Consider the following 23,970-nt stretch of genomic DNA (forward strand, 5'->3'; position numbering starts at 1 on the left):
ATGGAAGTTAACAGAGCCCCTTGAACGTGACCAGCAACAGAAGAATATATCCTGAGCACTAAAAGCAATCATTCCATCATTTGCCAACTATCGAACTCGTATCAGAATTAAACAACTGCTCACTAAGAACAATAAATGGATATCAAAGAGCCATAAATCACGCATAACAACTTCCTATATCTGAAACCACAACTGCATAGGTCAGTAATTGTATTAAATTTGTTTCCGATCTTGCAATGTTAACCAGAAGATCTGTATAGCCGAGGATAGTTCATAGACAGCTGCATACGGATCAGCTGTATGCAAGACAGCCAGTGAATTGCGTAACACTGACACTCTCGAACACCGAGACTAGATTGAACTGATCTATATCTCACCTCAACAAGACTCCACGACAATGTAATATCTTGTATATTGACTCATTATGATCTGCAGACTTGTAAGGATTATGTTAAATTTATTAACAGTTAAATTTTGAGTTAAACTTCCTTTCCTATCGCTTTTTAACTTCAACTTACCACTTCCGGCCAGAACGAAGTTTTAGAATCACGCCTGAATGCTAATGAGGAAGAGCGGTATTTAACCGCAAAGTTCTACTGTCTTAGTGAGAGAGATACCAGATATTCTGGCTGCACGAGTCCGCCTTTTTAGGCTACTCTCTCGTAAGCTATTATTACGCTCGGCCGTACTTTAGGCTCTTGATAGCTTCGCCGTCAATTAGCGTTAAGGGGTCAACTCTGTTAGAATCTTGATAGCTTCGGCTATATCTCTTTAGTTAAGATTAGTTTAGTTTAATTCCTAGTTTCTTAAGTTCAAGTCCAAGTGTCGGCTTTATTGTACAACTCCAAGACAATGGAGTTAAATCTTATTTGAATAATTAAGGGTCTTTTAACCATTTTCAAGTTTATTCTTTGTCTCATAAACTCAAGCGATTATTTGCTTACTAGTTCTTAAGATTCTTCACTTTCAACTGTAACTTAGTGGGGAATCCTACATTTGGCCCCCGAAAAGTTTTCAACGGGCTATGTCGTTAGAAAGTGGGAGGTTCACGTTGACCCCTCCGACCTTTCAGGTTCCTCAGACGTCTCCAAATCAATGGAAGGATTCGGATTTACATTGGAAGCGATGCGTGCCTCTATGAAGCCAGCCGCAACATTTGAGGGCAAAGGCTCAGTGATGACCTTCCTGCAGCAACTAACATGCATTTCACTTTGCATCCTGTGAACCAGCTGTAGAAAAGGACCATCGCTACTACAGCCTTAAAAGTTCAAGCCCTCAGCTGGTATAAAGCGATTGTCAAGTTCTTGTTGGGGGACCCAGGTTCAGAATCGTACAGCTGGGAAAATTTCAAGTCTGCATTATCAAAAGCATTTCCAGTCGTTAATGACCGTGCGAAGCTAGGGTCGGAATTATTTAGCAAATATCAAAGCAGTTTCGAGAATTTTTCAGAGTTCATTCTAAGAAAAATCCAAATCTTCAATTTATTATACGGGAAGATGCCCGATAGTGAACTTATAGAGGTAATTTCACCGCGTCTACTACCGTCAGCTCAAGTCCGTAACCCACAGACATTAGTCCAGCTCGCGGTGAAGTTCCAAAGCAGAAGGAACTCAGAGAAAGCGCGTGCGAACCAGTTTGGCCAACATTCAAGGTTTACTCCTCAGAAGAAACCGCAAGTTGAGCAGAATGTGTATCGGGAGAAGGGAAAAGGTGAAAAGTCCAATAACAAAAGCGCGGATAAATCAAAGTGTGGCGGAAACCAAAATCTGCGAAAAGAGGCGGGCAGAGAACCGAAATTTAAACAAAAACCGGTGATCAAGAAGGAGGCACTGTCATCGAGTGGGAAGAAAAGCCTCTCAGAAATACGCCTAAATAACAGTGGTGGTGCGAAATCTAGCCATGCCGGAGATACATATTCTTGTAAATAATGTTCCAACTACTGCCTTTTTGAACGCAGGGACTCAGTGTTCATTTCTCTCAGAAGATTTCTTTAAAGAACATTTTCGTCGTTATAGACTATTTAAAACTGCTGGACAAAAAGTAATTGCCGCCCAAGGAAAACAGTGCGTATGTTTGGGAAAAACCGCACTAATGTAAAAATTAAAAATGAGGTGTTAAATAGTCGTAAAAAATTTACTCACATCCGTAATAGTAAGGGTCGATTTCTTACGCGCAGCTGGCGCGAATCAATTTCCAGAATTCTACGTTTCAGGTGCACATGGAACCCCGTGGAAGAAGAGGAAGGGTCTATGTCGGAAATAGGCTTAGACCATCTGAAGCTTGAAGAGAAAGAAATGATTGAAAAGATAGTAAGAAAATTTAATTCTTTGTTCAATGAAAAACCTGGTTTCTGCCAGGTTTCTTCTGAATAATGCTATTGATTCAGGGAATACCCCTCCAGTCCGGTCGAAACCTTATCGACATTTTAGTTTGGTTTGGTTTGGTTTATTTAATTACGGCAAAGCACACTAGGGCTATCTGCCTAAGAGGAGGGATGACTTCGTGGAGGACTTTCTAAGGGAAACTGGCTCGTATACATCTTACGCATGGGTAAAACCACGAAAACGCCCATGCAGCCAGCCCGTTCGCGAGATTCGAACCTCGGGCCGAACTACCAGTGTTCAGCGACTTTACCGCTCGGCCGCTGATGGGCCGTTCGATATGATAGAGTCAAAGAACAGATTCTGAAACATCATATAAAAACAATGTTAGAAAATAAAATCATTATGCCAAGCACTAGTCCATACGAAAGTGCGGTGGTCCTTTGCAGGAAGAATAATGGGCCACTGCCCGACCACCCAGACGCGTACAGGTTTGCAGTCGATTATCGCAAACTTAACTGTATAACGAAGTATCCCACGTATCCCCTACCAATAATCGATGAAATCATTAAAAAAATTCGTTCTAGTAAGTTTATGACAACCTTAGATTTAACGTCTGGTTATTTTCAAATTGCCGTAAAACCCGAAGATGTTGAAAAGACTGCGTTCATTACAGTCTTTGCCTTCTTACGAATGCCGCTTGGTTTAAGCGGAGCGCCGGCTGCTTTAAAAAAGCAATGGGCATAGTTTTAAGGCCAGTTTTGGGTAAAAGTACAATCATTTATCTTCATGATATAATAGTCACCAGCGAAACGATAGACGACCATGCGAAACACTTGGAAGAAGTTGTTAATTTGCTTAACGAAGCCGGTTTTAAAATAAATGCAAAAAAATGCAAGTTCGCTGCCAAGGAGTTGCGGCAGCTTGGGTACAAGATTTCGAGAAATGCACCGATAATTCCAAAATATAAGCGATTGAAAGTTACCCTCCCCCGAACACAGCTAAGAAATTATCTTCGTTTTTGGACTTATGATGCTATTACAAAATGCTTATTAAAGACTTTGCCAAAATTGTTGAGCCTCTCCTAGTGCTGAAAAGAAAGAAAACTAGATTTTCTTGGACAGCCGAGGCGAACACCGCTTTTGAACAACTAAAAAATGCCCTAATTAATGCTCCTCAAATTCTCAGAAGGCGAACAAGATCTAGAGATTGCTGCAGATGCGTCCGATTATGCAATTGGAGCTGTGCTTTCCCAGAAAGGGCAACCGATAGCTTTCGTTTTGAATTCTACCCAAAGGAACTATTCAGCAACAGAGCGAGAAACGCTCGCTGTTTTATTAGCCGTTCAGAAATTTCGTGTCTACTTCGGAAGTTCTCCGATAACACTATACTCGGACCATGCGACAGTCGGCCGCTTGTATTCGGGGAAAAATTTATTGCCTCGCCTGATACGGTGGGCATTAAAACTACAATAATTTAATTTAATTATGAAACACGTGCCGGAAAAAGAAAATTTAGTTGCCGATGCCCTTTCAAGAATAAAAATCGATGAGGAGGGGAATACAGTTAAGTGTGCTAGGATGACTTCAAAAGTTATTGAATCCCGTTAATCCATAGTGGAAGAATTAAGAAAGGATCCGGAATTTAAAGACATTTACGCATATCTTGAAGACCATGAAAAGTTTGAACATGTATATTTAACAGCTATTCGCAATCGGGCTGAGCATTACGAAATAATCGACAAACTATTATTCTGTACAAAAGTAATAAATGATAATCAGGAATACCTGCCAGTGATCCCAGCGAGTCTACGTTTAAATATTTTAGAAGAATTGCATGATCTGCCGTCCGCTGGTCATTTCGGAATTCGAAAAACCATACAGAGGGTACGCGAAGCGGTTTATTTTCCGCCGTTGCAAACAGTAGTTACGGCGAATGTTAAGTCGTGTCATTTGTGCCAATTAATAAATGATGTTAATTACAGCCTGGCCGGGTTTCTAAAAAACACAAAGACCACTTTCCCAAATGAAACGGTTGGCATAGATTTGCTCGAACCCTACCGTAGAACAAAAATAAATAAAAATAGATATTTGTTAACAATTGTAGACCCTTTTTCAGAATGGGTAGAAGTAGTCACTCTTAAACGAGCTTCAGCTAAAATATTCGCAGATTCGTTTTTAAATAAGTATATTTTAAAATACGGAGACCCACTAAAAGTAATATAAGATAATGGAAAACAGTTTGTTAGCAGTATATTTAAAAATCTGTGCACAGGACTTGGCATACGCTATCTAAAAATGGTACCATATAGACCGCAATCGAATATCGCAGAACGCGTAAATAAAAAATATTGTAAAAATTATCAGTGGATATGTTAAGAATTACCATGTTGCTGGGACAACTGTGTCAATGAGTTAGGTTTTGCCTCGAGAATAGCAAAACACGATACCACACAGAAGACCCCCGCGGAGTTATTTCTAGGAAGAAAAATTGTAACGCCCTTGTATAAGCTGTTCTTTGTACAGCAAAGGCAAGAAGAATTCAAGTTAAAAGACATATAGAGAATTATCGATGAAGCCATTAAGAACTCTGATGTAGCAAGGCAAAAACAGAAAATATATTACGATAGAAACAGAAGGGAAATGGAATATACAGTAGGGTAGAAAATCTTAAATTTAAAACATTCCTTATCATCCGCACCCGAAAACAGAGTTTCAAAGTTTGAACCCAGGTTTGAAGGGCCGTATATAGTGAAGAAAATAAAAGAAGCCACTTTTTATTTAAAGGCCGAAAATGGCCAACAACTGGTTGCAGATATTGACCAAATGAAGCCTTACTACAGCCGTAATGATTTTAAAATTTTACAGGATTTATTACAGGATCCTGGAAGGGAGGAAAGAATTCCGCCAGCTCAAAAGCCCAGCTGGAGTCTCCGAACAAAAATATGGAAACAGACGAATCAATCACTGGGCAAGCGGATACAACCAGGAAAAGGTCCAGGCGAACAGAAACGGAGGAAGATAATGCCGACGGACCAACGAAACAGAACCTAGGATTCAACAAAAACACCAGTACCGCCGGGTAAGAGAGTGAGGCCTGCTGAGGAGGTTCCAGCGAAACAGCGATTTCAACGACGGGCGGAATCAACAAGACTCAAGCCATGTTTTCCAGTGGCAACAACTACTAGGGAGGCCCAAGGAGATCCAAAATTGAGGACGAAAAGAGATAAAAGACCAGCCGATACAACCGTGCCTGATCAAGAAGTTAGAAGGTCCAAGCGCAAGTTCAGAGACGCTGAAGGACGAATGGCCCCACCAGAGCTCAAGAGGAGACTCAAGTTCCAAAACCCGCAGCCGTCCCGTAAAAACCCGGAATTCGTACACAAAGGACAGAAGAGGAAAAGGAGTGGAGCAAAAGACACGGAGCATTAAAGTTCCAGAAGAAGGTTGGAGGTCCTGAAGTATCCTACATTTGAACAATTCTGTCAGACCATAATGGAGGAGTACAGAAAAAGATAAGTGAAAATTTCCTTGCTTATTTTGTTTTGAAAGATTCGAATTATATCATCTTGTTCTAAGTTGCAAAAGATTTTTAGAAAAGTTAAATCTCAAATAGCGAGAACTTAGTTGTAAATAGCTTGTAATCATAGATTTTTATGTTCGCAATTTGGCGAGAAGCTACTAGCAGTAAATATTTTGTTAAGAACTCGCAAGTTGCGAGAATTAAATTGTCAGTATGTTTAGACGGAAAGATTCTTTGAATACTGAAATCTGTTAACCTAAAGATTTCGTATAAAGATGGTAAATTGTAACTAAGCAACTATAACTTTTGATGTAAAGCGAATTTAAAAGTGATGTGTATATATCTAAATGTTTATGTTAAAGCAGAAATATTAGATATGTGTGTTAAAGTGTCGTAAATTTAAACGTTTACAAGAGATAAATTTTGGCCTCCGTGTAAATGAATTTGTGAAAGAATTGAATGTTTTAAAATATATGTATGTGTGTTATTCTTTCCAGCTAACACTTTAAAGTAAATTTAAGCTCTCGCTTAGTTACATTAGGAAAGTGTTGGCGTGTAGGGAGGCTTGTGAGGTCTATTATGTCAAATTTAACAATGTTAGGTGTTGTGTAGAGGTAGTTTTGTTCGCAGTAACACAACATAAGTACCCTAAGTACATTTCATAACAATTTCTGGAGAGCATGGGAGCATGGGAAGTTTAAGTATGAAGGAAAACGTGTGATGGCCAAATGTTGCCATAACGGAGTAATTGTAAGGAAGACTGAAATGTTTTGTAAAAATAAAAAGTACTTATGCTATTTCCTTCCAGATAATTTAAAAGGACTCAAAGCCTTGACCTCCTTGACCAAGAAAAAACTGATGTTTGTCGAGAAACAGATGAAAATTTTTAAAATTTTCTAGTGTTAGTATAGCTTTAGAATTGCTATAAAGTTGGCCCTAAGAACAGAAGTTTAAAGTGAATCTAGTTAATGAATGAGTTAGAAGTGTATAGTTTAACGTTAGAAAGTTTTTAGACTTTAAAGTCTTAAACAAGGTCGTTTAAAGAACTTTAGCTTTCGACTATTTAAAGTCTGGTCAGGAGTTATGTAAGGATTACGTTAGTTTTATTAACAGTGTTAAATTTCAAGTTAAACTTCCTTTCTTATCGCTTCTTAACTTCAACTTACCACTTCCTGTCAGAACGTAGTTTTAGAATCACGTCTGAATGCTAATGAGGAAGAGAGGTATTTAACAGCGAAGTTCTACTTTCTTTCTTTCCACCGACAGTGAGGCAGCCGGTCCACTGGGTAGTTAGCATATCGGACAGGTAGCCCCGCTGACGGAAATATCTTGATCAACATAACACACTTATATATACATATTGTGCTCAAGACGAGTGCTTTTGGCAGTGCAAACAAATGCTGGACGAGACGATAGTGCAGTGATGGAAGAAGGGTGCATTGCGGGTGAGAAGAACAATTTCAGTTACATATTTACAGAGTTATGGATAAGTGGTTACAAAAGACATCTACAACGTGAACAATAAATGAGTACAATGCAATATATGAGCAATTAACAAAGTGACTGATTAACAGTAAAAATAATATCTAAAATAGGGCTAAATACTAAATAGCAATACTAAAAATAATAAGAAGTAAAATACTAAAAAGCGAAATAATACATAAAATAAAAAAAGGCAAAACAGTGAAAACAATACATAAAATAAGGCAAAATACATAATTCAAGGTTCATAAGTCAGGGTTTACAGTTCAAGGAGATAAGTATATTCAGGGAATAAGAAAAACCGAATAAGCTAACTTAAGATAAAATTAGTTCATTACAGGTACAGAGCATACAGGGGCTGTGCTGGTGACGAGGATGGAAGCTGAGAATTTGCGTGCAATATTTATGCAATCGCATATGCGTTTCAATGCATTGCAATTTTTCGAAGTAGCTTCGGCCCATGCATGGATGTGGTTTGTTACTGGTTACCTAAGATGATATTTGGCGGTCTCTCTGCAAGCGAACAGATAGTGGTCCGGATCTCCTACCATCCCGCATAAGCAACTGTCGTTTTCGCGTCGTCTGAAGCGATGCAGGTAAGTCATGAAGGGACCATGTCCTGTTAGAAACTGAGTGAAGTGAGACGAGCCAGTTTTTAGAAGCCGGCAGACTTTTGGAAAAAATGTGTGAACTCTTCTGCCGGTGGTCTCTGTCTCCCACAGATGTTGCCAACGTTTGAGTAATTCTCTCTCGACGCTCAGCTTTTAAGAATGAGCCCGGAAGAGGCACGTAAAGTGTGCGAACGTGAGGGTCAGTTGCTGCTCTTTTGGCTATTGCATCTGCAGTTTCATTACCCAGTATTCCGGTGTGAGCAGGTACCCACTGGAGCTCAAGCCAATAGTAATTTGATGTTCTTAGTAAGAGCTTTTGTATGGACCCTGACTACATGTGCCTTGGATTGCCTGTAGGCTAGAGGCTGAGTCTGAATATATACTGTAATAGTTATTTTCCAGTGTGTAGACAAGTGCAGCTTTTAATGCAATCAGTTCAACCTGAAAAACTGAGTTGTGGTGCTTAAGCTTTCTTTCCCAGGTCCTTAAGATCTGGTTCCCATGTAGAACACGGTATCCGCTATCGGTGCCACATTCTCCTTTGGAACCATCGGTGTAGATTGCAGTGGCTTTGAACCACGTTGGTGACCTGCAGTTCATCGAGATGTTGAATTCGGCCGGATGGCAAGGTGGCTCGGGAATGCTTTGCTCATAGTCAGTATAAACATAAGTCCTGTCCCATAAACTTATTGTCTCTTTGAGTCGGAGCACTCGCACTATTGCACTCTCACGCTGAGCTAAGAGATGCAGAGGCGGCAGTTCAGAAATCACGTTTAGAGCATTAGTCGGCGAGGCTTTATATCCTCCGTTAATGCTTAGGAGGAATGGTCTATGTGCTAAACGTAGCATATTCTCCATTTTAGTAGTGATCGTTATACCTCACATGGAGGCCCCATACAGTGCAATACGCTCAGCAACTACAGAGTACCACGTCTTAAGCATCCTCGAAGAAATTCCCCATGTTGGAGCTGCTGAGTACGGAATTAAATATCCTGTGAAGTCGTGCCTTGACCTCCTTTGAATGTGGCACCCAAGTGAATATGTCGTCAATTATAACTCCAAGGTCCTCAAGTTTCTGACTATTTTAATATTTTCCCCATGAGGTTGATGTACGGGGTTCTTCGATGGCGCTTACCTGTGCAAATAAGCATACATTGGGTTTTTGAGTTGGCAATAATTAACTTACGGTCATTGGCCCATTTGGCCATCTTGTCCATTGCTTGTTGCGCCCTAGTCTCATATGCGTTGCGGTTGTGCCCTTTGGTTACCAGCAAAAAGTCATCGACATAAGCCAGTATTTCCGAGTGAGGATCTGTGTTAAAAAGAGTCAGCGCTGTGTCGGCTACAAGATTCCAAAGCAGTGGACCCATACAGGATCCTTGAGGACAGCCTCTATTGAAGTTCTACTGTCTTAGTGAGAGAGATACCAGATATTCTGGCTGCATGCGTCCGCCTTTTTAGGTTACTCTCTCGTAAGCTATTATTACGCTCGGCCGTACTTTAGGCCCTTGATAGCTTCGCAGTAAATTAGCGTTAAGGGACAACTCTGTTAGAATCTTGATAGCTTCGACCATATCTCTTTAGTTAAGTTTAGTTTAATTCTTAGTCTCTTAAGTTCAAGCCCATGTGTCGGCTTTATTGTACAACTCCAAGACGGAGTTCTGTTAAATCTTATTTGAATAATAAAGAGTCTTTTAACCCTTTCCAAATTTATTCATTGTCTCACGAACTCAAGCGATTATTCGATTAATAGTTCTTAAGATTCTTCACTTTCAACTGAGAACTACACAGTGGAAAATCCTACAGTCTTATTACCAAATGTTATTGGACTGAAGAATGCCCGCAATTTGTTGTTCTGTCAGGAACATCATGAAATCACAAATATAGAGCATAAGTCTGCAGGTTTGTGCAGACGTAGGTTTGGGCAGGCATTTATACTGACAGCCACATCTTCCTTTTGAAGTATTGTGATTGTGGTGGGAAATATGAATATCATTCTTACCCAGTTCTTGTGGTCAAGTGTCTTAATAATACTTTTATGGATAACAGTGTGCAAGTTCCCAAGATCCACTTTGTCAGCAGTGTTCCATAAAATGGCCATCAAGATCACTCAACTTGAATCCTGTTGAACATGTATTCAACATGCTTGAAAGACACGCAATTTCTCTTCATGACTCTCCTTAACCTTTACAGACTAACAGAACATCTAATATATGAATGGGCAGAGATATCCAAAATTGTCAGAAATATTTTCTAATTGGAATAAACTGGTGCTGTCTCTCATTTAAAGTGAGTTTAAAACTCCACTGTCAGTAGGATCTTACTCGGTTAGAGTGCATCAAGATCTGATGCACTGTACATGATGTACCAGGGCATCTAGTTTTGGAGTAATGGATGGAATCACGGTGGCTGTTTGGTTTAACATCTTCTATCCTGAAGGCTAAGGCCTTCAGGATGGAGTTTCACTTCCGTTGCGCCTCGTATCTCAGGACGTAATGGAAGTGAAAAAGTCAGCATTAGTTCCTGTCTTCAGAAGCATAGGGAGCATGTGCCAGAATTCAAGAGTAATCATCAGTATAAAATTTTCCTAACACAAGTATAGGGATTGGAAGAATATATAAGAAGTTACACTTCGTAAATTTTTTAAAACAAATATTTTGTTTAAATTAAAAAAGTCTGAAAACAAATATTTGCATTATTGAAGTATAAGTCTATGACCAAAGGTTGCGAAAATAAAGACTGGTTAAGAACTTTTGAGCCTGCTGTATATACACAGCTGATGCCTGATTAACTAAGGCTGGATTAACTGAGCCTTATCTAAAAAGTGTGAAAGGGAACGATGGAAAAATTACTATCACAGACCATTAGAATAAAGCAAATTTCTACAGGAAATACAAAAATGAGATGAAATGCATAAGATAACAACAGTAATACCAGATGAAGTCACGGTATTTAAGAACTGTTTTATCCACAGCAGTATGTAATTTAATTGTACAATGTAATTTAATTGTAATTATCTGGAATAATAAATATTATTAAATCGTCCAGTTAAGTAAGTTGCTAATTCACAAAACTGAACTAAGAAAAATATTTAGTTTTATTATTTAGCAATTTAATTAAATGTTAATCTTTCGTAAATTATACAAGAGCAATGTGAACAAAAACACATTTCAACCGTGTGCATTTTTGCCGTGTAGATAAACTTAGTATTACATAACTGATGTAAAACAAAATTAAACACATATATTAATGATTACACTTTGTTTGAATCTTGATAAAAAAATGCTTAAATTTCCTTTATTGCTCGGAAGCATTTCCTTCAGTAATTTTTTTAGGATAAAAATTTAAAAACGCAATATTCAGTGATCTACCAGGAAACTGATGTGATGTAAAAATGAGTAAGTGGGCAGCTGTGCAATTAGTATTTAATTTCTTCACACTACAAGACAAAAATTTATCTGATTTCAGGAAAAATTCGATGGCATTATTATGGCAACGAGTTTTGATAACAGCATATTCAAAATAACCATACTGATAAGCTATTCCCACTGTGCAGTAATTAGTATCTGCCAGAAATGGCTCAAAATAGGTAATAATTTTTTCTCTTAACAAAACATGCGATGGCCACATTTTACCGATTCCAGAGACAGCACAGGGTGCCTTATCTAGAGCATCAGGACAGATGTCTTAGATGATATTATAATATGTAACTTCAATTAAGATGATGTGTTGAATGTAATCATGGTGTTTATGTGAATATCGTTTGCTTCATTTTATTGTTGCAAACAGCGTAAATTCCTTTTGTTTTTCTTCCTTTAGTTTTGAGCTTTATGTGTGGCAACAAGATAATTGATTGATAGAATTGTGTTTGTGACAGCCATGTAGAATGGCTCGCTTATTTTGTATCAATTATTTCGCATCGCTGACATATTATTTATAATTAGTGTAATGAAATAAAAGTGTAGGAATACAGTCCATTTGTTGATTGATTATTGTTTGTGAAATAAAAGTAAAGAACATTTATTGTTGGTCAAAAGTCTAGCCTGAGAGCTAGTGAAGATAGTGACTGTTCTAAGTGTATTCTAACAACGCTAATATGCATATGGTTGGTAAAACATTACTCCACTTTGTGAGGTAAGTGGATTTTGAACAAAAATTCGTTTAATTTGTTGTTAAATTTTAAGAACATTGTTGTAATACAGCATAGAATTCGATTTCATTTTAATAATAGTGTTAAGTGATTTAAGAACAATTTCTGTTTTTGAATTGATCAATTATGAGTGAACTTATAACTTTTAAAACAAAAAGAACGGTTTTACGCAGAAGTGTTACTAATTATGTAAAGAAAATTGAAACTATTTTAACTGCAGATTAAATTAATTTAATAGAACTAGAGGAATGTGTCGAATTATTGACACAAAAAGAAATTGAGTTGAGGAAGCTTGATTCCGAAATCGAAAGTTTGATTACAGATACTAAAGAATTAGAAAACGAAATAGATAATGTTCAGGAGTACACAGATAAAATTTATTTGTGGAAATTTAAAGGTGAAAAAATATTAAAAAATCAAAATAGTAAAAATAATTCTAATAGTGTAATTTCAGAACAGGTTCTTGACAATATTAAATTACCCAAGTTAACATTACCGACTTTTGGTGGTAATATTACAGAATGGATAGCTTTTAAAGATCTTTTCAGTGCTTGTGTAAGAAATAATACAAATTTATCTAATGTTCAAAAATTGCAGTACTTGAAGGCTTCGTTGAAAGGTGAAGCATATCGCATTATTCAAACCATTCAAATTTCGGATTGTAATTTTGAAATAGCATGGAATCTGTTAGACGAAAGATATTCAAATAAGAGAGAACAAATTTTTGCAAATATTAAACGTTTTCTAAGCTTACCAACTATTCAAAATGAATCAGCATTTGCTATTTTAAATTTAGTTGACAATATTAATGAAGTAATTGGTTCTTTAGAAGTATTGAATCAAACCATTGATAATTTTGGTGACACTTTAATGACTTATTTAATTTTGCAAAAATTAGACCCTTCTACAAAATTATGGTGGGAACGTCAGTTAAAATGTAATGAAATTCCAAAACTTACGACTTTAATTAAATTCCTAAAAACCTATGCAAGAACACTTCAAAATAGCAAATCAACAAGTAATAAGGTACCTAAATCTGTGTTTCAAAATAAGAATAATGTTCTGGTTGCTACTTTGGGTTGTGGTTATTGTAAAGAAGATCATAGTTTAGCCAAATGTTCGAAATTTCTAAATTTATCGGTTCAGCAAAGGATAGAATTTGTAAAATCTAATCGTTACTGTTTTAATTGTTTATCTAATATGGACTTGCTCAAAAAATGCAAGAGTTTAAATACATGTCAACATTGCTTTAAAAAGCATCACAGTATTTTGCACATTGTAAATAATTCAAAGAATAAAACTCAGTTAAACAGTATATCTCCGCCTACGCAATCTATCCCTAAAAGAGATGAATTAACGAGTCCTAAGGACGTTTCAGCCACAGTTTGTGCCTCTCATTATGATTCGAATGCAAAAGGTAATCAAACCAGTCACATTTTATTGTGTACTGCTTTAATAAAAGTTCAAAATTCTGAACAACAGTTTGTGAAGTGTAGATGTTTATGTGACACTGGATCTCAGAGATCATTTATTTCAAGGGATTGTGTGAAGAAATTAGGATTACGAGTGAAAGATAATTCCATTTCTGTATCATGTCTAGGAGAATTTAATTCTATAAGTAATGAGGAAGTCGATTTAATATTCACTTCTCATTTTAAAAGTGATATTCGTGTATCAACATCAGCGTTTGTACTGGACAAGGTGACAGATAACATTCCCTATGTATCTTTGCCATCAATCATCTTCGATATCTTCAATGATTTACAATTAGCTGATCCATTATTTTACAAGTCACAACCAGTTGACATTTTATTTGGAGTAAATGTATTTCTGCATTTAATGACGGGAGAAATTGTCAAATGTGGTCCTGATCTACCATTTGCTCTAAATTCGAGGTTGGGATGGATAATTTTGGGTACTACAAATTTTGAATCTACAAATTTTGAGCCAGTATATGTAAATCATTTGAATACAAACACAGATGAGTTAGTAAATTCTTTCTGGGAGTTAGAAAAGTTTCCAAATGTACAACCTTTAACAAATGAAGAAAAACTTTGTGAAGAACATTTTAAAAACTCGCATTTTAGAGACACATCAGGTTGTTATTCAGTTGCATTACCATTCAAACATAATAGAGATATTCTAGGTGACTCCCGTGAAGTGGCGTACAGAAGATTTCAATACTTGGAGAAGAGGCTGTTATCTATGAAAGAAATTTACAACCAGTATATTCAGTTTATGAAAGAGTACTTTTCACTAGAACACGTAGAATTAGTGCCAGACACAGATTATAAATTAGAGAATAAACACTATTATATCCCACATCACTTCGTGTTGAAGGACTCTAGCTTAACAACAAAATTGAGAGTTGTTTTCGATGCGAGCGCTAAAACAACTACAGGTGTTTCTTTAAATGATACACTAATGATAGGCCCAAAAATACAAGATGACTTAATTTGTATTTTACTAAGATTTAGACTTCATAGCATTGCAATAGCCGCTGATATTAAAATGATGTACAGACAGATAAAGGTTCATGAAAAAGATAAGAGATTTTCAGAGAATCTTATGGAGAGATAGCCCGTATAAACAAATACAAGTTTGTCGTTTGAAAACAGTTACATATGGAACTGCAGCTGCTCCATATCTTGCAACCAAAGTTTTGAGTCAGTTAGCGATTGATGAAGGATTGAACTTTCCAAAGGCAAAGAATATAGTTTTAAGAGATTTTTATGTTGATGATATTTTAACTGGTGTAAAAGATAGTTCGGAAGGTATTGCATTGATAGACGAATTGCAACAACTGCTAAAAAGTGGTGGCTTTGAGCTTCACAAATGGTCGACAAGTGAACCGTCATTGTTAAAAACCTCTGACTTAACAAACACAGATAGTGACAATATTCATCGTGTAATAGAAGACAAAACATTGAAAGTTCTGGGATTGGAATGGCATCCGGACAATGATGAATTCAAATGTAATGTCGGTGTAATAGAGTATCAAAGTGTTCCGACTAAAAGAATTATTTTGTTATTTGTAGCAAAACTATTCGATCCATTGGGGTGAATAGCTCCGTTTGTAATTCTCGCTAAAATGATCCTTCAGCAATTGTGGAAATTACAGTTATCATGGGATGATCCTGTAACAGAAGAGATTGATCGAAATTGGAGAAATCTATGTAGAGAAGTTAAACTTTTGAATTCTATAAATATACCTAGGAAAATTCTGCTACCTGATTATTTTCGAGTGAACTTCACGGATTTTGTGATGCGTCTGAAACAGTTTATGCAGCAGTTATTTATATCAAAACTTGCAATAACTCTGACATTAATGTTAAACTCGTAACAGCTAAAACTCGTGTAGCACCATTAAAATCTATTACGATTCCAAGACTGGAATTATGTGCAGCAGTGTTATTGACACGCTTGATTCAGTCTGTAAAAGCTGCATTAGTTATAAATTTTGATTTAGTGCAAGCTTGGAGTGATTCACAAATCGTGTTGTCATGGCTAAGGTCAGATCCTAAAAAATGGCAAGTATTCGTATCCAATAGAGTTTCTGAAATACAATCCATCTTACCACCTGAGAACTGGAGCCATGTCGATGAAAAGGAAAATCCAGCTGATTGTGCTTCACGTGGGTTATTTCCTGCAGAACTATTATCTCATCAATTGTGGTGGAATGGTCCTTCTTGGTTAAAGTGCAGTGAGATTGCCTTGTCTAAAAATATTCTTATAGATGAAGAGGCATTACCAGATGCACGTAAAACAGTCTCATTTGTAGTTTCTGAACCTGTATAGGAACTTGCTATTATATCAAATATATCTTCATTTCCAAAGTTACAACGCATATTTGATTGGATATTAAGATTCATATCGAATTCTCAAGTAGCATATCTAGAAAGAAATACGTCTTTTTTATCTAGTAATGAAATTCGAGTTGCAACTTTCTGTATTGTCCGAATAATACAGTGATTTCACTTTTTTAAAGAAATTCAATGTTTGGAGTTGGGAAAAGACTTACCTACAAACAGCAACCTCCTTAGCTTGTTCCAATTTTAGATGACAACAAAGTGTTGCGTGTAGGAGGAAGACTGAAAAATGCGCAACTATCAGAAAATGAAAAACATCCAATCTTATTACCTTCAAAACACAATCTGACAGAAATCATAATTAGACACTTTCATGTCAAATATCTGCATGCAGCACCGGAAATTCTTCTATCTTTAATTAGACAGCAATTTTGGATCATAGCTTCTAGATCTGCTATCCGAAAAGTAGTAAGATCTTGTATCACGTGTTGCAAACTTAGAGCTAATACTGCAAGTCAAATAATGGCTGATCTACCGGAATCTAGAATAACACAATCGCGACCATTTCATCGAACTGGAATAGATTTTTCTGGACCGTTCATGATTAAACATCGTGCAGGACGTGGACAAGAATCATTTAAATATTACGTATGCTTATTTGTGTGTTTTATAATCAAGGCAGTACATCTTGAAGTGGTAGAAGATTTGTCAACAAAGGCATTTTTAAGTGCATTGAAACGATTTATTGCAAGAAGAGGGAAACCATTTGAGATTTATAGTGACTGCAGTACTAACTTTAAAGGTGCAGACAAAGAAATCAGAAAATGTTTTTTGCAATGTAAGCAAAATCAAGAAATTCACAAATTTTTGTCTTTAGAGGAAATAAAATGGATATTCAACCCGCCATCATCTCCCCATTTTGGTGGACTATGGGGATCGGCAGTAAAGTCAATGAAATTACATCCAAAAAGGACTGTTGGTGATACTGTGCTGACCTATCCGGAATTTCAGACCTTGATAGCGCAGGTTGAGGGTTGTCTCAACTCTAGGCCATTGTGTCCAACATCGGCTGATCCAAATGATTTAACTGCATTAACACCTGGTCATTTCCTAATAGGAACGTCTTTAACTGCCATACCTGAACCAGACCTAAATTATAGTTCCTTCAATCACATTGACAGATGGCATGTGAGACAGTTTATTTTTCAGCACTTCTGGAAAAGATGGAGTTGAGAATACCTGTCTCAGCTTCAACAAAGACCTAAATGGCAAAAAAGTCAAAACAATTTAGAAGTCAATGACTTAGTCCTCATCAAAGAAGACAACCTTCCGCCTCTTAAATGGAGGTTAGGGAGAATAATTGCTGTTCATCCGGGCTCAGATCAAAGAGTCAGAGTTGCTAGTATTAAAACTGGTCATGGTGTCATAAAACGACCAGTCGTGAAATTGTGTCCTCTTCCTATTCAGACTAAAAAACTATGAACTGCTTCGCATATAATATTTTGTATTATTTTTCTTATGTTTATTTTTTATTACAGACTAAGAAGTTTCAAAATGCTCCAACTGTTGAAATCCCCTGGGATTTCAACGAGGGCCAGGATGTTTATGTGAGTATCGTTTGCTTCATTTTATTGTTGCAAACAGCGTAAATTCCTTTTGTTTTTCTTCCTTTAGTTTTGAGCTTTATGTGTGGCAACAAGATAATTGATTGATAGAATTGTGTTTGTGACAGCCATGTAGAATGGCTCGCTTATTTTGTATCAATTATTTCGCATCGCTGACATATTATTTATAATTAGTGTAATGAAATAAAAGTGTAGGAATATAGTCCATTTGTTGATTGATTATTGTTTGTGAAATAAAAGTAAAGAACACATGGTTTGTCGTATATGTTTGAGCACAAGTCTCCATAGCTACAGATTTTCTCCTGTACAGGTGTTCGTGTTTTTCATCATCACAAACAGTTAGAGAAGAGGAACTGGAAAAAGGCTCTGAAATCAAATAAATCACTTTTGTTAGTCATCCACAATAAAGTAGATAAACAAGCTCATGCACTTGCTGCCAAATTCTTCCAAATGAAGATGGACGGTTGGAGAGCGTATGATGATCTAGGCAAAATTTTGAAGAGAAAATTTAAGTCTATCACCCCAGTAGAGAAACCTCTGGGTATTCACACTTATTTGAATAAATAAATAAACTAATATACTTTTTCATATGACTATATACACTGCGAAAGATGGCATCTTTTGAGAAAATTTTTCTTTATGCCATGCTATGAAGGAGATTAATCGATGTTCGAAGAATAAAGAATTTTCTTTATAATCATGCCGCTTTAAATTTTCTGGGCATAGAATCATTCAAGCATGCTAGTTGAACTGGTGAAATTTTTAAGACGATTTCATACCAACATTGATTGAGCAAACTTTTGTTGCAGGACGATACCAAATATCAAGGAGCAGCTATCGATATCTTGTGGAATCTGTGTCTTGTTGAGTTAAGTCCTTTTATGCTGAGAGAAGAACTGATATCATACTACGTAGGTGATTTTAGTATTCTGGCCATATAAAAGATATTTAAAGGCTGATTGCTTGTTTTTATTTTCCTTCAGTTTTCATAGCATGAATTACACACATGTCCATAAATTAAGGATAACGCAAAATCAGGCGAAGGAAGAGTTAGAAGCAGAACAAATCTGACTTATTTGTAAAGCTTATTTATTAAACAAAAGGTAAAGAGCAAAAAAAGATGCTATATGTTTGATATTATTAAAAAAATTAGCGACTTTTTCCTCCCTGGAGCAAATTAAAAAAAAAAAAAAAAAACACCTATTTACAAAAATCACTATTACATGGTTGGTATGATTGTTAATACATTGTATGTCTCCCAGACGATGCAATACAGTCCGTACTACGCCTAGGCATGCTGAGTATCAAATTATCGATCTGATCTTGGGGGATATTACACCACTCAAAAAGCAATACTCTCCGAAGTTCCGGTAGACATGTAGGAGGAGGTTGACGGGCTGCAACTCGTCGGCCAAGCATGTCCCACACGTGCTCTACTGTATTCAAATCCGGTGAGAATGCTGGCCAGTCCATACGGGTGATAACCTCCGATTCGCTTACAATGTTTGTACGATGAGGACGGGCGTTGTCATCCATAAACACAAATTGTGCCCCATGGCGCCCCGAAACAAATGTATATGTTGTTCCAGAATGACGTCCCGATAGATATGGCTTGTCATGGTTCCAATTTGAACATGCAGGTCAGTTCTGGAACCCAGAATAATTCCATCCCAAACGAGCAATCCTGCACCACCGTAACGGTGTCGTTCAATGATGTTTTCTTGGTGGTAACGGGTACCTGGATCTCTCCATATGAAAGTCCGGCGAGAATCAGACTGCAAGCTAAACCAGGATTTGTCGGAAAACATTACACAAGCCCACTGTTGCGGTGTCCACAATGCATGCTCTCTACTCCAGGCTAACCGCAGGCGACAGTGAGTTGCAGTAAGTGGAACGCATCTGACAGGTCTACGAGCATATAGACCAATCTGCCCTAAGCGTCTGTACACGGTCTGCCTTGAAATTGTCGTACCAGTGGCTGAAGAGAGCTGACGAGACTGGTCTGAGGCTGTGCTCCGCCTGTTTCTTTTGGCAGTAACTGCCAAATACCGGTCCTCATTCGGCGTTGTAACTCTGGGGCGACCTGTGCTGTAACGTCTACTCACATTACCATCATCTTGGAATCGTTGCCAAAGCCTGGAGATGACACTCTGGGCAATTCCAAGTTCGTCTGATACTTCCAGTTGGGTACGCCCGCATTCCAGATGGCCGATAATTCTACCACGTAAAAAATCATCCAAATGCGTGTTTTGTGTCATAACTATTTGGTTATTGCACTGAAATGCTTATAAAGCGCCTGCGAACAATTTTACTTCTTTGCCTGTGTTTCTTATACTCTCTTACACTCTCGTCATTGTCACGTACCATCGGTGTCAGAAGATGTGTGTAGTGATTTTACAGGTGATATATTTATTTTAGAGTTCGATTTCCGCGTGACTCCGAATTATCCTTAATTTATGGACATGAGTGTATAATATGAAAAATGTTTAAAACTTAAGATAAGAAATGAAAACAAATTACTCTTAGAAAAATTAACATATAGTATTTTCAGAGCTGCGAAATTATTTGTGATTTTAAAAATTTTAATATAAAAATAATTAAAAATTTTAAATCGTGATGGGAAATTTACTGATTAAATTCAACGCCCATAATCTATATCAGTTCAAAATCAAATAGAATAACTAAAAACTAAAAGCAATATTATTACATTTCTAATTCATACCATCTCATCAATTATTGAAGTTACACCTGCCGCAGATGATCCATCATAGGAATTCTCATCTTTTCGTTCCATCTGTATTTAAAAAAATATTGTATTTTTACTGTATTTCACGTTCAAACAGCAACTCTGTAAGTTAAATTCTTTTATAACTGAGTAGAGTAAAATAAGTGATGAAAAGTTTGAAGTTAGGGATTTAGATAATTTCAAATAATTAATTACATTATCAGTAAGCACAAGATGCTTAACAAAAGGTGATGTATAAATACGGCAAAGAAGAAACCAGTCAAAGATTACACTTTCTTCAAACCACTCAGAATATCCTTCCATTGATAAATAAGATCTAAAATAGAAAAAAAAAATAAAAATTAGTTAAATTGCTTGCGATATGTCTTAGGATTCCAAAAGATTACTGATAATCAATAAAAGCTTTTAATGTTTTTTCAATTAAAGAAACTAATTAAGTTTTTACAACAAAAATTTTTAATTTTCACTAAAACATAGCACATACCTGTCAGAAAGAGGCCGTTTATTGTCCCTTAAAATTAACAACTTTTGTAATTGTGAAGGAAGGAAAAAATACAATAAATTAAATAACATAAATTTCAAGTCTTTAGGTGTAAATTAAATTGTTGATTTTATATGATTTTTTAAAATGCTCTCAAATTTGTGGGACACTCTGTACACCTTTTTTTTCTAATGTTATTTATTTATTTATTCAGAAGGATGAGAAGAGAACTTCTTTAAAAAGGAAAGTTATTGTGAAAATACCCCATACAAATAATAACTCAGAACTGTTTTGCTATTTAAAAAAAACTGTGTAAGGAAAATTCCAAAATTTCTTAACATCGCATCACATGCTTCAAACACAGACACATAGAAAACATCATACACTACGCATGTGAATTCAGCTTTGAAAAAGTAGCCCAAAAGTAAAATTTAACATTAGATTAACAATAAAGAGCACATTTAAAGAATTCTAAGAAATATCTTTGCATTAGTTGTAAAGTCATTAGGTTATTTTTGAAGCAGGACAGATGAAAAATGAGCAACGCCCTCTCCGGGGCTCGAACCACGGACCTCTCGAATATCCGCCGAGCGTGCTGAGCATTACACCACGAAGGCATGCTAAGAAGGCGGGAGAAAAACCTTATACAGTTTTATTGTTATTAAGTACTTTTACTATAAAATTCAAATAAAAATGAATAATGAATTCAAATAAAATATATTCAAATAAAAACGAATATGATGAAAAATGGTATTAAATATTGATAAATACTTAATACCATTTTTTTAAAAAGGGGAAGAAAAGCAGTTGTTGAAAAACAGAAGAATTCTAAGTAGTGAAATGTGAAAAATTAAACATATATTTCATCAGCTGAATTTTTTTTTTCTTTCTTTTTTCATAATTTGGAGGGGGGAAAAGGTTAAACATGCAGCGCAAAAGAAAGCTTGCATGTTGCAAAGTTTGAAAATTTTCTTTTGAGGGTTGCGTGATATTTCATTTCTTTTAATACAAAATTCTAAGGATTATTAAACGATCAATATATAATGAATTAAGTGACAAAGAGTATTATAATATCTCAATATACTGAAACCATAAACTGAATCATTTCAGATAAAACCACAGGTATTACTGATTGTGAAAAACAACCTGAAAGTCACATAGCTAGAGAAAATGTGCTATTTGACAGTTCTCTAATAAATTTTTCAAATTTTTCTAACAGAATTAAAAAGGTCCAGACATTTTAAAAATGTTTATTCAATGAAAGAATGTTATTGGGTAAGTAGAAAAACTTTGCCAGTAGTAAAAGAATAGCAGGTATGGTTATAACGATATGTTCTAAATCATGGCTGAGCAGACTTTTTCATGGCACGGGCTACTTCTAATTTTTTTAAGGTGATGCGGTTCATTCAGTGGCGTGAGTGTGGTGAACTAAAAAAAAGGTCTACAATATTTATTATAACTTAATAATAACTACGGAATATGTATTTACATACCTACAAAAAAAATTACTATTTTAAAACTGCGTTTAAAGCAAAACGCAATGTACAAAGATCATAATAATAGCCACAAATATAAAAATTTCAAATGATGTATTTCTTATTAAACAATTCAAAATAAATCATTTTCATCTAAAATTATAGTTAGTAGAAGACTTAGTCTGCGTACTGTCCACCAGTCTTGAATATCTCGTATATAAATTATTAACTACTAATCTTGCACTGGATTCTAAGTGGTTGTCTGTGTAAGACGGGAACGATATGTTGTCTTAATTATATTTGTCGTTGAAAATGTAGCTTCACACAAGTAGGTAGAGCCATAGAACAATGTTAAATGAAATGCAACTTTTTTTAAAATTAGGATACTTTATTTATCTTAGGTTCTGAGCTACGTGCTTTTAAAATTATGTCAGTTTAAAAAGAAAACCTTCGTTTTTCTCAAGATAAAAAGAGTAAGATAAGATAAAAAGATAAAGAGATTAAAGAGAATATATAATTTATATTTTCAATTATTTCTTTCACATCAGCATTGCCAAAGGGTAACACAGGAAGGAAACAATTGGTTCTAATCTACTCAATTCTTGAAAATTTTTTTCTTTGTTTAATGTACCTCCGTTTTTAAACAACTCGTCAGAAATATTTTTGGCATTTTTTAGTTCATTCTGCAGCAACTGGGAAGATATTAGGTCTAACTTGTTTTTGAAAGTATCAAAATCCAATCAATTCTACTATTGTTTGAGTTTTTCTTTGTATTTATAAGTTGACTTCATTAAGATGGCTTGTTATATCAACAACAAAATCTAATTCCATCAACCAAACGTCATCGCTAAGTTCAACGTAAGCTTTATCATTTGATTCCAAAAAATCTTTTACCTCTTCTAGTAGCTTTCTGAATCTTTGTAAACATATACTCCGACTTAACCAACGAAAATCTGCATGGTATAACAGTTTCCAGTAATCAGATTCGTTTTCTTCTAGTTGGAACCGAAATGTTCTTCTCTGAAGAGTTCTTCCTCGAACTTAGTTCACTGTTTTTCTGCAGATTCCCATAACATGATGCATATTTAAAATTTTATAACAGAGGGCCTGTTGGTGAATAATGTAATGATAAGAAAGGAAATGCGGTATGTTATCGTCTGTGATACACATAGCCAAAAATCCATTGGCTGCTGGTCATCGATGGGGCCCCATCAGTTGTCATCGATACTACTTTATATAAATCGGATTTTTTTCCCTCCTGCATGCATTTCTTGTAGGCCCAGTAAATATCTTCACCTTGTTTTTCTTCTTTATAAGTTATATTTTTAGTAATTATTCTTTTACACTCATATCCTTAAAAACATTTTTCATAAAAATGCAAAGTTGAGAAATATCAACCATGTCTGAAAACTCGTCCGACTACAAAGAAAAGCTAATACAGTTCGTAATATCTTCGGTCAGCTGATCAGCTAGATCAGAATTCATCATTTCTATACTGAGCGTGACAGTTCTAAGCGAAAGTTGTACGTCTTTAATCGAAGAAATAATTTCATTTTTGTTCTTGAATGAATCAAATAATGAATCGCTGGCATCCAGAAACTCCTTTTTTATTATTTCTACATCCACGAAAGGATTCTTATGTTTTCCTAACACATGAAAGATGCAACTGTTGCAGCCTTAGATATGGTATTGGGTAAAATGATTGTTGTTTGATTAATTGCGATTTAAATTCTTTTGAATTTTGTTTG

General features: G+C 35.9%; 1 protein-coding gene across 1 annotated transcript in view; it reads right to left on the reverse strand.

The window, feature by feature from the left end:
- The window catches only part of LOC118191630 (uncharacterized), a 139,051-nt gene that overhangs the window by 38,569 nt on the left and 76,512 nt on the right, over positions 1-23,970 (reverse strand). The window contains exons 18-19 of the mRNA XM_085823004.1: positions 20,462-20,582; positions 20,243-20,314 (exon numbers count right to left, since the gene is read on the reverse strand). Coding sequence (XP_085679130.1) covers positions 20,243-20,314; positions 20,462-20,582 — 193 coding nt within the window. The remainder of the gene's footprint in view (positions 1-20,242; positions 20,315-20,461; positions 20,583-23,970) is intronic.

The sequence above is a fragment of the Stegodyphus dumicola genome, chromosome 8, assembly GCF_044657685.1.
Source record: "Stegodyphus dumicola isolate Sdum_Otavi_A_Nest chromosome 8, ASM4465768v1".
Taxonomy (NCBI): domain Eukaryota; kingdom Metazoa; phylum Arthropoda; class Arachnida; order Araneae; family Eresidae; genus Stegodyphus; species Stegodyphus dumicola.